Below are 16,842 nucleotides of genomic sequence, written 5' to 3'. Positions count from 1 at the left end.
ACTAAAAAAGCAACCTCAGCCAGGTAAGCCACCTTGCCACTGTAGAGATAAAACCGCATCACCTATCATACAGAAGACAGCACCTAAGGGTAATTTCACAAGGTCAGAAATGTGCTATGAGATCTTAAATTCTACAGTAAATTCTATACTTACCAGTATAAACTACGGGAGCCAGAAACTGCAACTTGCAATTCTGCAAGAGGAGTAAAAGACTCCAGTTTAATAGGCTCACTCCAACATCCACAAATATTTGCAAACTACATGGGGAATCTATTGAAATAATCTGCACAAGTGAGCCTGAGAAAGCCTGATACTTGTTTGGGAGGGGTGGGATCATGATGAACAGCAGGATACAAGGATCAAAATGAGCACAAAAGGGCAAGTGTAAAGCCAACAGCTGTTTCTTTCCTGCTCCTCTCAGCTCTATTTTTATTTCTGTGACAGATGATTGAGATCATACTGTAAACAGAAGATTAAGACTGTTAGCAAGGAGCAGCATAGACTGCAGCCTTATTTAAAGACAGCTGACCAGAACAGTCAAGTTTCTGCAATCCCAATAGCATTAGCGATCATCTCTGAAGGCATAAGATTTCATAGCATAGTATTTACTACTGCAAATATGTTGTGGGAGGGATGCTATTTAAGCCAAGTGTTCAGTTTCTAAAAGGGAACAGACAAATGATTATTTGGAAAATGCTATTTACCCCCCACCTTCCTACCCATTTCATCTCTCTGTAAAAACCTCCTTTTTCATCAACTTGAGCCCACCACTGAGACTTCTTGACACTGCAGCTGAATGGATCATCTCATGTTAAATAGCTGTTATTTTCTGCCACTCCTACACAAGCTGACATAATTGCAGCACAGAAAACAGTCATTAGGGAAGCCATGACTGTCCCAGCATTGGCAAAACATCCGCTCTACAAAAATAGAGATGACTGTAGAAGAGACAATCGTATCTCAGATAGAAGTACATAGAGCCATACCATGAGGTGTTTGCGCCTGTGGGGGCTCAAAGTGAGCCTTCCTATCAGGAGAGAATTTAAGAAACTGTTTCCATGCCTTCTGACCAGGGACATGGAAAACATCTCTGCCAGGATGCTGCCATTAATACTAAGATCAGATAGGTTTACATGGCAAGATTTTGGTAGCAAGGGAGATGCAGGGGAGATACCAGAGGATGAGAGGAGATAGGCAGACCAAAGCAGGATGGTAAGTGGTGAGGGATCTTCTTGTATTTATCTTGACCAACAAGCTTTTCCATCTTGTTTCCTCCACCTGTCCTGCTGTGGTGGGGAGTGAGACAGCAGATTGGTGGCTCCTGGCAGCCAGCAGTGGTTAATGCACCCCAAGGGAAAACAACACTCTAGTCAGAAACGGAGAAGGCAAATATTTTAGAAGATGAATGGCTTGAAAGAAAGCAGTTCTCCCCAGGGAAGAAGGATCGCTAAAGGAGTTTAAGGTTTGCCCAACTTTTAAGGATTGCCTTAATAGTACGGCACCAAATTAACAGAAGCTCAGGGGTTTTATTCTGTACTCTGCCCAGGAGGGAAGTCGTGATGTTGTATACATACAATCATAGAGTGGTTTAGATTGGAACATGCCTTAAACATCATCTAGGTGCAAGTCTTTTGCCATGGATAGGGTTGCCATGCACCAGATTAAGCTGCTCAGGGCCCCATCCAATCTGGCCTTGAATGCTTCCAGTGATGGGGCAGTCAAAGCTCTCTGGGCAGCAGTGCAAGGGCCTCACCACTCTCTGAGTGAAGAATTTCTTCCTAACATCTAACCTAAATCTCCTATCTTACAGATTGAAACTCTTCTCCCTTGTCCTATCAACTGTTTGCCCATGTCTAAGGTCAGTCTACCTCCTCTGTACAGGCTCCTATTAAGTACTGGAAGACCACAAGGAGGTCTCCCCAGACTTTTCCTCCAGGATGAACAAGTCCAGCTCCCTCACCCTTTCTTCCTAAGGGAGGTGCTCCAGCCCTCTGATCATCTTTGTGGCCTCCTCTGGACAAGATCCAACAGCTCCATATCTTTTTTGTTTTGGAGGCCCCAAGAATGGACGTCGTACTCCAGATGGGGCCTCACAAGAGCAGAGTAGTGGACAATCATCTCCCACTCTCTCCTGCCAGCCCTCTGTCGATACTGTTGGCCTTCTGGACTGCAAGAGCACACTGCTGGCTTGTGTCCAGCTTACTGTCCACCAGAACCCCTAAGTCCTTCTCTGCAGGGCTCTCAAGGAGTTCTCCCACTCTATACACATACCTGGGATTGTCCTGACTCAAGTGCAATACCTCGTTCATCCAGGTCCCTCTGAATGACATCCCTTCCTTTTGCTGTATCAACTGCACCAGTCAGCTAGATGTCATCAGCAAACTTGCTGAAGGTGCACTCAATCTCACTGCTTAGATCACTGATAAACATGTTGAAATGCAACAGTCCTAAGATGGACCCCTGAGGGACACCACTGGCAACCGGCCTCCACCTGGACATAGAGCTGTTGACAACAACCCTTTGGCTGCAACCATCCAATCAACTCTTTATTCACCTAACAGTCCAGCCTTCAAACCCATCTCCTTCCCATTTATAGATGAGGACATGTAGGAATAAAACCATGTCAAAAGCCTTGCACAAGTCCAGGCAGAGAATATCAGTTGTCCTGCCTACGTAGGCTGATGCTGTAACACCATCATAGAAGGCCACCAGATTGGTCAGGCACAATCTGCCCTTGGTGAAGCTGTGCAGGCTGTCTCACCTCCTCATCTCACATGTGTGCTGACATCTCTTCCAGGAGGATCTGCTCCATGATCTTCCCAGGCAAAGAATTCATTGAGTATCTCAGTCTTCTCCATGTCTGTAGAAGCCATTTCTCCCTTCTCATTTATCAGAGGGGGTACACTCCCCGGGGCCTATCTCTTCTGATCAACGTACCCATAGAATCTTTTCTTGTTATTTTTCATATAACTCGCCAAGTTCAGTTCCATTTGCATTTTGGATTTCCTGGATCCATCTCCGCACATCCAGACGGCACCCCTGTATTCTTACCAGGCATCACATCCCTGCTTCCACTGCCTGTACATTTCCTTCTTATCCCCCAGTTTGACCAGCAAGTCTTTGTTCAGCCATGCTGGTTTTCTGCCTCTTCTGTGTGATTTCTTTGCTGGAGGATGGAGAGTTTTTGTGCTCTCAGAAGCATGTCCTTAAAGAACTGCCAGCTCTATTCTGTTCCTGTGTACCTAAGGACAGTTTCCCAAGAGATCTAAGACTAAAAGATATTAATATCAATCTTTGCAGTCTTATTTCCAATGAGAAGTGAAATTGATACAGAAAAGATGCAAAACAGACAGTAGCTGGCCTTAGAGGAGTAAGAGGCAGAAAAAGAGTGACAATGCTGCTAAGGATCCCTTGCTGTATTCTGGCCCACTCCAAACAAGCACACAGCTGTGTGCAGCCAGCAAGACAACAAACGTCTGACTTGCATCTGTCTGGTGCCTGATCTGTGACTAGAACAGTATAAAAGCAGCAGTACAACAACACAGAAGCTTGTAATGATATTATGACATAATGATATTAACTACATTCACAGAAAAGCAACTTATGCAGCTGTCTGGTCCAGTGTCAGCAAAGCCATTGCCCTTGCTGTGCAGCATGACAAAACAATCACACGTGTTTGTGACAAGCTTTTTCTCCACTTTGTCCACAGCCAGTCTCGTTCTGCCTGCATAGCACTGAGCCAAAGCCACATACAGATGTTTAAATTCATGATAAAAATGCACTTGTCTGCATGGTTCAGTTCTACTCAGTTTCATCTTGTTTTGCTCTGTGCAACTCAGAAGTAGATGAAGTTGTTTTGTCCAGTCACTTCAGTTTGGCTAAATTCAGGAATATATAGCAAGAGTAGCATTTTTTCATTAGCACAAGGACATAACTGGAGATTTATTTTTCCTAGAACTTCTTCATTTATGCAAGATGTGCCACAGAAATCTGGAAGAATGAAAATAAGACAGTACAGCTCTTAATTCCAGGAACTGTGCTGCTCAGAAAGCCTTTCCCAGGCAATTTACAATCAGTCATCACATAGTACTTGCTGCAAAAGGTCTTGCCAAGCAGGTGCCTATCTCTCTCTTTGCAACTTATTTCATCAGCCATGGATCTCTGGGACTCAGAGAGGACAGGACAGCAAGAGCTAGCACTGCTATTTCAATGGGCAGCACTTAGACACACTGCAGTACACTTTTTAGTTGTCTCTACAATGCAGTGGTCCAGCAAGTCAAAAAGCACCTTAAAAAGAAATGCAAATCCTACAATGAACTAGAGTTTCTGTTTTCTATAATACCTTTCTTTCTGTGTTGCATTAAAATTCACCCTGTCCACTGAAGAATCTTGGTGGTATTGCATTGCCACTGTGTTCTTCTCCCAGGCACAGTGAGGCAAAGGAATTCAGTGCAGAACTGTATTAATATATGAGCATACAGGAGATGACAATACATAACTACCTAAGCTGAAACAAGTAAGGATCACACCCGGCTCCACACCTGCACCAAAGAGGACAGTGACACACTGCTGAGAAATAAAGCACAGAGGAAAAAAGGTGATCTGGTCACCAGGAAGAGTGAAAAGGGGCTGATATGCAACACGTTAACAGCAGGGAAATCACATAGCAGGTTAAGCATCATGGAGGAGAAAAAATAATACCAAAAAAAAAAAGACAAACAAAACTCCTTTAAATCTGGCACCAAGATTAGCAATGCAAAAATTATGCTTAAGGTTTTCAGTGCCACACATTTTCATCTCAGCAAAGGACTGAAGAGCTCTCCCATTGCCCCTCTGGGGTCACTGCCTATTTAGGAAAGTAATCCACACAAAGATAATCTCCAGAGGTGCTTCATCCTTTTAGGCTAGATTTAATTTTGAGAAGTGCCCTGGCAAACCTATCATGTAAGCCTAACAGAAGAAGCAGATTACATAAAAAGCTGCAGCTCCTGTGTGCGCAGGTGGAGCTCTAACATATTTAATCGAACCTATATCAAGTCAGTAATGGGATTACTGACAATTTCTTCTGTTAATCAACATGTAGCAAGCACCTTGAAGCACATTGTAGTACCAGAAAAGCACTACCTGAAGTTTTTCACCTGGTTATTAGTGTGCTTGACTTGCTTCTGCACCAGCACAATTTTATTTCGCAAGCGTGATGACAATCATCAGACACCTCACCTCAACCAGCCAGTGCAATTTCCAGAACATTAACAGGATGATGAAGTAGTATTATGGACCTTAAGCGTATGAGAATTAAAGTAATGAATAGCTGTAAAAGACTACTGTCATTAAAGGGATTACTGATTCTGTGCGGAGAACATATATAATACTTTTAAAATATACTGACATTACCCAAATCACAGCCCCATAATAACACATGCACGTTATATTAGAATGTAATTACATGGCAATTTTCATACAACAGTGAAGAGGAAACCCACTACGTCAACCAACACAGTTCCTTTGAAATCAACTTAAGTATACTTGGAAAATATAATTAAGCGGCAGAAGGTGAGTTGTTTCCAGATGGTAATTACATTACTCAGTATATATTCAAGTAGGTCACTTGACAACAAGGAAACCGAACTCAGCCAGAATTCTGATGCCTGTGTAAATCCTACTGCACAGCGTTTGCAGCAGTGGAAGCCCAGTTTTTATGGGCGTACCAACCAAGGTCATTTGTTAAAACGCTTTAATGGCAAGAAGGAGGCTTTGCCCCTTGGCAAGCTTTCAGGCAGCCTAATTTTTATATTAGACTGATACAGATTAGTGTTAGTATCATAAGTAGGACTCACTCTGCATTTCTCAAAAAAAAAAAAAAAAAATGTGGCTTAGGGGAGTAAATGCTGTTTTTGCAACTGAAGCAGACCCGAACCTGCAGCAGAGGGTAAGCTTCAAAGCTGAGCTGTGCTCGTGGCCAGGCTTCCATTTTTGCGTTCCTGGAAAAAGCCATACTTTCACAAACATGCTCAGCTACAGAAAGCATTGTATGTTCGTTTGCTACTCCCTCTGAAGACATACAGCTTCTACAATGCTCCCTATGAAAAGCTACAGCAAAGCACAAAAGTATGAACTTGGATTTATCATTTCCCAAGCTGTCTGAGACAATAAGCTATCAAATACTGGTTGTTCTTGTCACGATATCACCTAACGTGCCACAGACGGCACAAAATGTTATTACTGCTTCTTAAATTTTGTGCCCAATCACACTGCAGTTTTATTTCCAAACTGGAAAAACAACCCTGCTTTTGTGGAGGAACCAGGGTCACCCTGTCACCATCTGATTTTTGAGACTTCGTGGGCAAAGAACTGCAAGGCTCAGTGTCAGCTGCATGTTGTAGGTACTCATATTTTGCAGGTCTGCACCCGGAGCCCTCTGCCCGCCTCCCATAAAGCCTCTAGTGGAATCTACTGCAATCTGATATCAACCAAGCCTGCTAACAGCCATTATCACCCACTTTCTCCATCCCAATGTCCTATTTTGGTTTGGATTGAGTTAGTTTTCTTTGCAGCAGCTCATACAGTACCATGATTTTGATTTGTAGTGAGAACAGTGCTGATAACACACAGATGGTTTAGCTTTGCTGAGCAGTGCTTACACAGTGCCAGTGACTTTTCTGCTTCTCATACTGCTTTGTTAGCAAGGGGCTGGGGGTGTACAATGGGCTGGGAGGGGACATAGCCACGATATGGCATTATGCTGAGCACTAAAACTGGGGGAAAAAAGGAGGGGGCTGTGAGCTGCCAAAGCAAACCAAGAGATGATGCAAACCCACCTACTACATGTATTGGTAGAAACACAAAGTCACAGGAGAAAGAACACCTCACCCAGACAATCCAATGACTCCTGAATCCTTGTTCGTCAAACTGAATTATTGCATTTCCCATTCAGTACCTCTGCCTTAAAATCAACTATTTAAGTCCCTCACAACTTCAAGAATCCACAAGATTTCGCATCTGTTTAGGCCTGAGACGTTTGTTGCACGTTAAATAAACAGAAGAAGGGGAGTAAAAGGTCAGAGTCCAGATTTCAGCAAAGAACATGGCCTTTTCTGAACAAAAAGCCCAGATAAAACCAAAAATCTGATTATGCAGATTATTCCCTCACGTCACACTTTGATACTCTGTTGGGGGCATTTTAAGGCTTCTAACACGCCTTTCAGAGAGCAGAGTTTTCAGGAGTTCCCCAAGGAAGAGCTAAAAAGGAAAGATGGAGATTTATTCTGTAATTCCAAAAGCCACCACAGCCACAGTCAGAAGCCGGGAGGGCCTGGCGCCCTGCCACTAGACAAGGCAGAAAGAAAACTGTGCTGCTTTTAAGCCAGCCACGTTAAAAGTAAGCCTACAGTTTCAGTACGTTGAAAGCAGATCTTACAGCTTAGTTACTCTACTCCCAGAGACTGTAATACACAGGCTCCAAGAGGTGAGAAGTAATATGTTTTGGTTTGTTGCGTCTGCCACCTACCAAACAGATAAACCACGAGGGACAGCAAACCTTTCTGAAAATAGAACTCACTGCCAAAAAGGGGAAAATATACAGCTGCACCTAGACGAAGGAACGGCTTTGTTTCTTTCTGTTGATGTAGAGATCTGTCCACACTCTTCACACTCTCCAGATGGCAGCTTTGCAGTCTGGAGTCCACCTCCCAGGACCAGCTCATAGAATCAGAGGATCATCAAGGGTGGAAAAGACCTCCAAGATCACTGAGTCCAACCATCTCCCTACTACCAATATTCTCCTACTAACCCACGTCCCTGACTACAATGTCTAAACATTTCTTGAACACCTCCAGGGATGGTGGTGACTCCAGCACACCCCCGGGCAGTGCCATCCAGCATCTGACCACTTCCTGAGAGGAGAAATTTCTCCCCACATCCAGCCTGAATCTCCCTTGGTGCAACTTGAGGCCATTCATACTCCAGATCTCCCCTTGCTCTCCCACCCTACTAACAAGCTAGTGAAAAGCTAACAGCCTCCTTCCAGGAGGATGTGATGCTCATAGCTTTGCTAACACTGCACAGCTTAAGGTCCCATTGTCTTTCACTTCTAAACACTAACCTTGTCTTTCCCCACTCCTCAGTTAAAACAGCAGAATAACAGAGAGGTTTAGCCCCTTCCTATTAACACCTCAGCAGTACTTGCCTAACAGAACAAAATAATCCAGAGGCACATTAAATCCTCAAAACCCTTAAAGAAATGTTGGTATTTTCTTTCACTGAGTCACTGGTCTGTTGCCATTGCCAAAGGAAAGAAAGAGTAAGCAGAGCACCGCGGTTACCCAGAACTACCAAAGCAGTTGTGTGCTTTGTAACCCCAGCTTGATACAGCTGGACTGGAGGGGCTGTATTCATGGCTGCTCCACAGCACAAGAAAATGGCCCCAGCCCTCTGATCACTCACTTCCAACAACCGCTCAACCCCAACCCTACTACTAGCCTTACAAGCATCAGATAAAAATGTCTTCGTGGTAAGATGCTGGCTGAGGCACAGGACCCCACACTGAGTGCCTACTTCACCACCATGGAAAAGCTGAGCCAGCTGCTTCTGTGTTCCCCAGTTCCCACAGGGGACAAATACTGCTCTACCAAAAGGTAGGAGCAGGGGACCAACTACATGTATCACAGCAGCGCTTCTGGCATGAATGAAATGAGACTGCAGACTGGCTATGGCATTACCCTAAGAGGTAACAAGATTGTCCCCTGATTTCCATTCCCTCTGAGACTTCAGGACAAAAACCAGTCAAGTCATTTGCAGCAGCTCAAAGGGAACTGACAATTTTTACTCAGTGTATTTAAGAGTTGGTTCTGATTTGTTTGCCTCAAGCTTCAACTTGAACCTCTTAAACCTGGCTAAAAGCCACAGTTCTCTGCAGAAGCCAGCAGTGCTATCAAAAGTAAATTCCATCCTCTTGTCTCCAGGTTATTGCTAATCTCGTGTAACAAAAAAGAAAAAAAAGGTCACATTTACCAGCTAGTTTCATCCTCTGAAAGACCGTAATGCTTGACACTGCACTGATAGCTGCATTAGGGGTTAAGAGAAGTATTGCCAGTGATAGCTGCACAGAGCTACACAACCGGATTATCACAAAATGGGAGTATCGTGCCTGCCATACACTAACTTGCCTGTTTATTTTTCCTCACTTCCTGCATTATGCTGGATAGATGTCAGCATTTCTTCCCATTTCGCAGTCCTTGTTTGTTAAAGGTTCATATTTTAACTGGAATTTGGCACTGATTTCACTCGCTTCCTCCTTGTCCCCCTTACCTTTTCCATTTGATTGATCCTCCAGAAAGAAAAAGGAACGCAATCCCTGCCTTTGCACTGAGTGTGCTCACTCTTTAAACTCCTTGGCCCTCCCCTCTATTCAGACCTTGCTCCTCAGAGCTCACCCACACAGAGATTCAAGCATCTGTCTCTTTGCTTCTGCTTTCTCATCTTCCCATGCTGCAGGCTGCTATTGCTAACTCCACCTCTCCTCTTCTCTCTCTCTTTCCTCTTTAGATTCACTTCAAGGCTGAACTCTCTTCCTTGCTGCTGGGCTCACACAGCTGGTAGTGTAGAAAAGCAGGGGGAGGGTAGCAGAGCAGGGAGCTTTTATTCAGCAGCACTTCCTCAGCTAAGCAGCTGCTTTGAAGCTCTGGGGTCCAATTTCAGCTGCTGAAGTTGCTAGTAATAAAAAACAGCTACATATAACACTGCTTTCAAACTGCAGTTTGGAGATAGCTGACTCTACCTTTAAAGCTCTGTCTCCGAGACATGATTAGAAGCTGTAAATACACAAAAGCACTTGGCTAGGACAGGTTAGCAAGAATTCAGGCTACAGTCCTCAGCCTTCAGGCTTAGCCCATCTCTGCTGCCCTCCAGGCCATGAGCAAGGTGCTGCCCCGCACCTGGCTGCAGGCAGCACACAGCTCTGCAAAAGGAGAGGAGCATGGCTTTGCTCAGGAAAGCTTGCTCAACACTGCATGGTGCACATATGCCCTCCTAAGGGCTAGCACGGTGTGATTTAAGCTTCAATCCTCCACCTGAGTGGGATTTACACTGCATTCATAGTGATTCCCTGCAGAATTCAACATGTCTCCCAGTGCACTTGGTACTATGCTAATCAGACACCAGCATATTGCTGGATTTACAGTTCACAATCCTAGCACAAATGTGTTAGTCATGGAGGCAGCCCTGTACTAACATCACTCTCTGGTACTTTCAGTGACATTGCAGGTCATTAGACGTTCTATCATGCTTTTCCTCTGTGTTTTATAGTGCCATCTGGTAGTTAAGAAAGGGAAAACTAATGGGCAAATTAAACCTCAGGAACCCACCTGTCAATATAGGACTTGAAAGAGTTCATCAGAAGCCACCAGCTTCACAAGGAGCACAACATTTGTCACTGCACAGCAATGTCAAAACACAGTAGCTAAATAGAAATTAAAGCCTGGAGGGCTGCCAATTTACAGGCTAAGCTGATGAGAGAACAGAGCAGGAAAGGAGAGCCTTGTGAACCAGGCAAGCAATGTTTCTTTTCCCTGCATAAAAAATGTCATGACCATCCATTGATCTTGTTTGTTGGGGTGCATAACACTTTCCTGTCTGGAAGTCACTGGTGAGAAAACTATTAAAAGAGGAAACAGAACAAGGAGGACACAGAGAAAACCATTCCAGTGTTATTGTCCTCCCAGTGACAAGACTTACAGGTTACTGGAGGAGGGTGTTAGATCTGCAGACATAACCCTTAAAGCAACCTCATGATTTTGTTGGGTTAGCATGAAGATAAAACAGGGAAGGTTGGCTGGTTTGCAGTGCTAGGCTTTGATGCTAGGAAGGTGCTAGAGAAGGGTCTTGCTTTATGGTAAAGAAGCATTGCTCACCCTTGCTGCTACATTTCCCTGAAGCATGACCATGTTCATTACCAACTGTATGTTTAGCATTAGCAGAACCTTGTCACTTCTTTTCATAGGAAGTTTCAGTTTGGCCTCCTAAGAGCACAGGATTATCTGCAGAGTTACATAAATGGAGATAAGAGCTGGTGGGGGCGAGCTTCAGTTTACAAATGCTGTCACAGGTACAATTTTGATGGGGAAAACAGAGGTATCCATACCCTCAGTGTTGTTTTGTTGTTGTTTCCGTATTTGATTTTCAAATCCGGCCTCTTTTTCTGAGATCTATGAGGTCTCAATCTATAAGTTGCTGTATGCTGCTATATATCAGATTTCAGATGCAAGCCCAAGTTCTGGCAAACTGTCAGGTAAAGTCCCTCTTACCCTAAAGACCTGGCTGCTATCCCTATGAACTGCAGCTCTGCACTACAGTAGGTGCATCCTTCACACCATTGCTTGGGGACACACCTTTGTGTAATACAGCATGATGCACAGCACAAACACCTGCATTGCTATAAGGCATCTTAATGAGCCTGCCACATGAAACGCATAAATGCCATCAGCCACAACCCCCCATTCACCTATCAAGAGGCCTTTTTTGAGGCTGCAAGCAGTAGCTAGTCTTAAAGCCTTCAGCCAAGACATAGTCAGCTTGTCTTCTATTCTGCCCCTGTTTCTGCAGGGAGCTGTGGAGATTTATGCAGTGCAAAAACAAATATGAACACGGTCCTCACTTCCTACTTGGCAGCTTTATCAAAACATTACATTGCTTGATTAGGCCAAACAATTTCATTTCAAGATCTACATAAACCCTAAGATGAGTCAATTTCTTACATACGTGGATGTTTTTATACTACATTGGGTGAAATGTTTTCTAATGTCTAAACATGACTGAAGCTAATAGTTCATTGCTCTTTGCCTCTGAAAAACAGCCTTGTGACCCCCAGGAGATGTCTGTATTTAGAAATCTGAAAAGCTATCGTAACAGGTTTATTTCTAAAATATTACTGGACAAATGCAGTGACAGCTTCCCAAATTGGTTGTTCTCAGCTAAGCCCTGTCCCCTACTCATTCCTACCCAGCTCTACTATGGGCTGCACAGCATTACTCCACCCTGTAGAAAGGCAAACCAAATGTCTCAAAGTATCCAATTCAGAGAAAATGGGATATTTCCAGTTCTTAAGGCCCTACCTTTCATACTGGTGTTTGAACCCTGTGTCAACTGAGGAAGATAAGAAACTACTGCAGATTTTCCCAGCTCCCTCTTTCAGACTCAGCTGACTTTTGAACCTTCCATTGCTTCGTCTTAAATGAAGCACACTATTTCACTACCAGTCCCCGGCCTTTGAACAAAGCATCTCTCACCTGGGTCTGTGTCTAGGACTTCTATCCCGTCTATTTGTTTGCCACTGAGCTTACTTATTACCCAAAGCTCAACCAAGTGTTCAAGTTCTCCCAACTTTTTGGCCTCAAGAATATCCTGGAATACATTCATAGACTGACTTTAACTGCCTATCGCTTGAGCTTCTATGTGGTTATTTTACAAGCTACTGTAAAAAAGGCTTGTACAAGCTATTTACACACAGCAGCAATGACAAACAAGCAGCAGTAATTCTCAAAAAATCAAACAGGAGGGCCAGACTCATATGAGGAAATTACTTATTTTCATAAGCAGGTTTTGAAGGTATACATCACTTCTTGCAAGCATCTTTTTTCTCACTGTGAAATACTCTCTGCTGTTCAGAAGCTGAAGTTGCACTTGCACAGCTTGCATGCACTTCCACTCAGAACTGAGGATACTTTAAACATGCCAAGATTTTACCTCTTGGAAATTATAAGTGAAAAACATAGGTTAGAGACACATCTGAAATTCTACTGAGAAAACAGTCTTACAACAAGGGCAGCAATAACCACAAAAATAAGTCAGTGATTAACTTAATCTGAAGACAAAGGAGCATTGTTAAGCATTTTTGCATCTTCCAGAGCAAGAAATGCAGGGCCTATACAGTGATACACTCTCATTGAAGGAAGTAAGCAGACTACATGCAAATGAGGTTGAAGCCCCTGTCACATCATTTCCAAGCTACCCACAGCCTTGATGGTAGTGTCATGCTCTCAACATACAGTTAGAGGTGGAAGAATCACAAGGAGAGGACATCATAGCTTCTGGTGCTGTGGCTGATCTCAGATTCAGGTGCTGCCAGAAGCATGGTGCCTCTCCCAAGGGCATGTTTCTGGCCTAAACATATCCCTGGCTTCAAAAAAACAAGCACTGAAAAGCATTTAGTAGTCTTACAGCTGTTTATTATGTCTTTAGTAGGGAAGCATCAGGAGATAAGGAGGGCTTAATGATCACTGCGCCCATCACAACCACAGCAAAGACCTGTGGTAGCCTTGGGCTGGTTACTTCATCGGAGCCTTTAGTCCCCAGCCATGAAACAGTCCAGCAGCACTGATATGTGAGCTTTGTGAATACAACAGAGATCAGTGCTCAGCTCCCAAATCCCATCATAAAAAAGATTATTCTGCCTCTCAGATCTAATGTGTTATTCACACAACAACTTCCTAGCTTAACTTCTTTGACAGCTTAGTTTCCAAGAAGAGTACATGAAGAGATATCCTTGGGATTATACTAAGCCATGGTAATAACTTTTCTTTATTAAATTTCCAATAAGCAGCCCTACTGCAAGTTTCTTTTTATAGCTGTTCAAATTAAACATGTATGACCTGTCTCTTCAGCAGTCAGCATCCATGTTATCTCTTTGCAGAGAAATACAATGGAAGAACAACATCTCTTCTGCAGCCAAATATTTTTTAATCACATTAGACATAGGAACCCTATTGGCAATCTTTCCTCTGGGTCCTCCCTGTTCTTAAACCAGAGACTGACAGAGAATTCAATTAATATTCCCCCCAAGGATAACTCATTCAATAACAGTAAGTGACGAAAAACATGCTCAGATGAAAAACAAATCCCAGCTCCAAAGTAGAAAGCTTTTGTCCCAGTAGGGAGAGTACCATTAGTCTCTGGCAGTAAGGAAAGGCTTTGTGTCTTCACCTTGTCAATAGAACAGCTGGGTTTGCAAGCTCTGTTGTTGCTGAGGGCTTTTCCCTTCTAGGACGAGTTTCCATCATAATCTAGGGAAGCTCAAAGGAGTTCCCAGGGTCAAACCTTCAGAAAATCAGTGTTTGGTCTATTGCACTGCTTCACTTTCCACCATCTGTATAGCTAACAGCTGATGACTGTAAATCCTGTGCATCACCATTTCTACCACTCAGATTGCCAGAGTCTAGAACGTTAGTTAATTAGCATGAAACAAGTGTGGATTAAATTCTGACCCTTTCTGAAGGGCATTTAAATATGTTCTCAAAGGAAAATGGTTTTCAGACTAAGGCTAACCCTAACCTACTTTAGTTAGAGATTTAGCTCAGCTTCACCATGTCATCTTCAGATAGAAAATCCAAGTTGTAAGCACTGTAAGAGCCGGCATTTGCCAAGACCTAGCCATGCAGACCTTGAACAAAAATGACCACTAGTTCACTCCCACAGCGGAAAGTGCCTATCAGCTGGCCTTAACTAAGTATTGCACAGGCACAACATCAGAGAAATGCTAACACCCAGCAGCTGGTGTTTGCTTTGCATTCTTATCTGAAGGAAAACTAGTCAAGTGCTACCTTGTGGAACACGGATGGCAATACACACAGAGCCAGGGGACACAACCCTACTGCAGGCATGGTCAGCTGTTCTCTGAACTTGTTGCAGCCTCCAAAGCACCAGCAGCTCTTGGTCCTGCACTGCCATGGCATGTTTTGCAGGGACTGTAGAAAGATCTCTCTTCAGAGCTGACCTTTACTGAAGAATTTGCAACCTACTTCCATCTCTCATTCCTCACGCATATTCAAAACCAACTTGGAGATCACATCTGCAGCTTTTAATTCATTTGATCTCCACATCGCAGCAGCCTTATCTCTTTGTTTCCATTACAGCAGAAGTCATTCTGTAGCTGAGAAGACTGCAGCTTTAATAACATGTATTTAAAGTAAGTTTTCCACATATCCTGTCACAGCAAGCTAAAATATGCTGGCACTGTGTAGAGATGCAGCTTCCTAAACCACTGCACTCCACTGTCAGCAGCTTGAATGCTGCACAAACACACCAGCAGCAGCTGCTGAGTCACAGCAGCAGTGGTTCCCTGCTGCACAAGATTATCCAAGGTCTGAGAAATCCAATTTCAGAACAGAAACCACTGCCATTCCCATCAGCTAGCAGTGAAACAGAACAGAGCACTGAGGGGAATAAAAAATGAAAACAAAGCTAAACTGTTGGCTGTGTTGGGTAACTTTCCTAGTCTTACCAGCTTGTGACAGTGGCAGATGGCCCAGTCTGTAAATTAGCAACTACCAGATGGGCCCACTAAGTAGCTTACTGCAGCAAATTGATTTGTTCGTGGATTTGGTATTAAAATGTCCTTCACTGTCTGGGTACCATTTGACCACAGAGTTGCAACTTCTAGTCGACTGCCATGAAAACCAAAACCCCAAGCACCCTGGTAGGGCAGCTACTTCTGCAGCACACAGGACTACAGAGAAACCTCCCCATTCTCAAGTCCCATAGGCATGCAGGAGATATTTGGCTCTGACAGACAGCAATAGGTAAGCACTGAGAACAGATGATGGGAATTAATTCTGGCTACAGATGACAAATACAAAAAAAACTTCCCACTGAGCAGCTAGAGAAGGGCACCATGACCTAGGGAAATATCCTTCTGCCTCCTTGAGGACAAGGCACTCAACGTTGTGGCTGAAGATATCAGTAGGTAAGGTAGCTGCTTACCTCAGTAGCATCCCTGTGCTGCTCTCCACATTCCCTTTTCATCCTTATCATCTCTTCCAACCAATTTGGCGCCAGCTCGCTCTTCTGCAGAAGTTGCTTATGCTTTGCAGTTGCACAGTTTGGGCCCTTTTTTGCATATTTTGCCATTGACCTTCAGTAGAAAAGACGGCGGTGGCAATGCACATTATCTTGGTGTTTAGGATGAGGTTTGGACTATGAAAGGCTAAGTCACCTTTATCTTATACTACTAACCAATCTATCTAAAATATGAAATTTCTAGAAAGAAAAAAAAACAAACACATAACATCATGACAGAGACTGACAGCCAACATTTGCTAGTTTGGTTGCTTTCCTGCCAGACTTCTGCTCAGGTTAGAGGAAATTGTTGGGAGCTGGAAGCTGGAGACTGACATTAATTAAAGCGAAATACTCCACATTCCATACGTTTCTTCATAAAACCACAAGTATTTTCATCTTCCTAGAGCTTCTTTGTCCTGGCATGACACCCTTTAAGTCTCAATCCCAAAAGTCATACGTTTTAGTTCGGGTCAAAGACTGGCAAATCAAGATGCAATCCTCCCAGTGTCACACCATGACTGCAAAGGCTATAAAGTCACCAAAGCTAACTGGCTAAGAGAAATGACTCAACATTTCTGTAAGAGTACTGTCACACAGTGTTTTGCATCTGTAATATACAGATAGCTGGCAAAGCAGAACAAACAGCCCTCTGTCTAAAGGCCAGATAGTTAAATCATTTGTCAGCCTGGAAGTTCAAATGTCCTTATTTTACACTGGTGACAACAACTGAATGGGTAATGGAGACTTGACCCAATACGTGAATTGCTCCATCTCCCCTTTCTCCAAAAGGAAATTTTGAGACAGAGTCACCTACCAGAAAGTATATCAACCTTCTCAAGTCAAAACTTGACTTGGCAAAGCTTTCAGAGCCTTTAAGTCTTACCATGACCATATTACATAGTACATATTATTGCTTCTAGTTATTATTAAATCCACCAGGACATCTTCACGCACAAACCTCAGTCCCTAATCCAACACTTCATGATCAAAATGTAATCCTTATAACTCATGGAA

General features: G+C 43.5%; 1 protein-coding gene across 6 annotated transcripts in view; it reads right to left on the bottom strand.

Annotated features, from left to right (window-relative positions):
* TRPM8 (transient receptor potential cation channel subfamily M member 8) overlaps positions 1–16,357 on the bottom strand; it is a 75,712-nt gene extending 59,355 nt beyond the window's left edge. For all 6 annotated transcript variants that reach the window (XM_040703388.2, XM_046943550.1, XM_046943551.1 and 3 more), the window contains exon 1: positions 15,751–16,357. In XM_040703388.2, coding sequence (XP_040559322.1) covers positions 15,751–15,897 — 147 coding nt within the window. In that variant the 5' untranslated portion in view covers positions 15,898–16,357. The remainder of the gene's footprint in view (positions 1–15,750) is intronic.
* Positions 16,358–16,842: the final 485 nt, after the last annotated feature.

This window comes from Gallus gallus, chromosome 7, assembly GCF_016699485.2.
Source record: "Gallus gallus isolate bGalGal1 chromosome 7, bGalGal1.mat.broiler.GRCg7b, whole genome shotgun sequence".
Lineage (NCBI taxonomy): Eukaryota > Metazoa > Chordata > Aves > Galliformes > Phasianidae > Gallus > Gallus gallus.
This window is presented reverse-complemented; position numbering and strand designations above follow the sequence as displayed.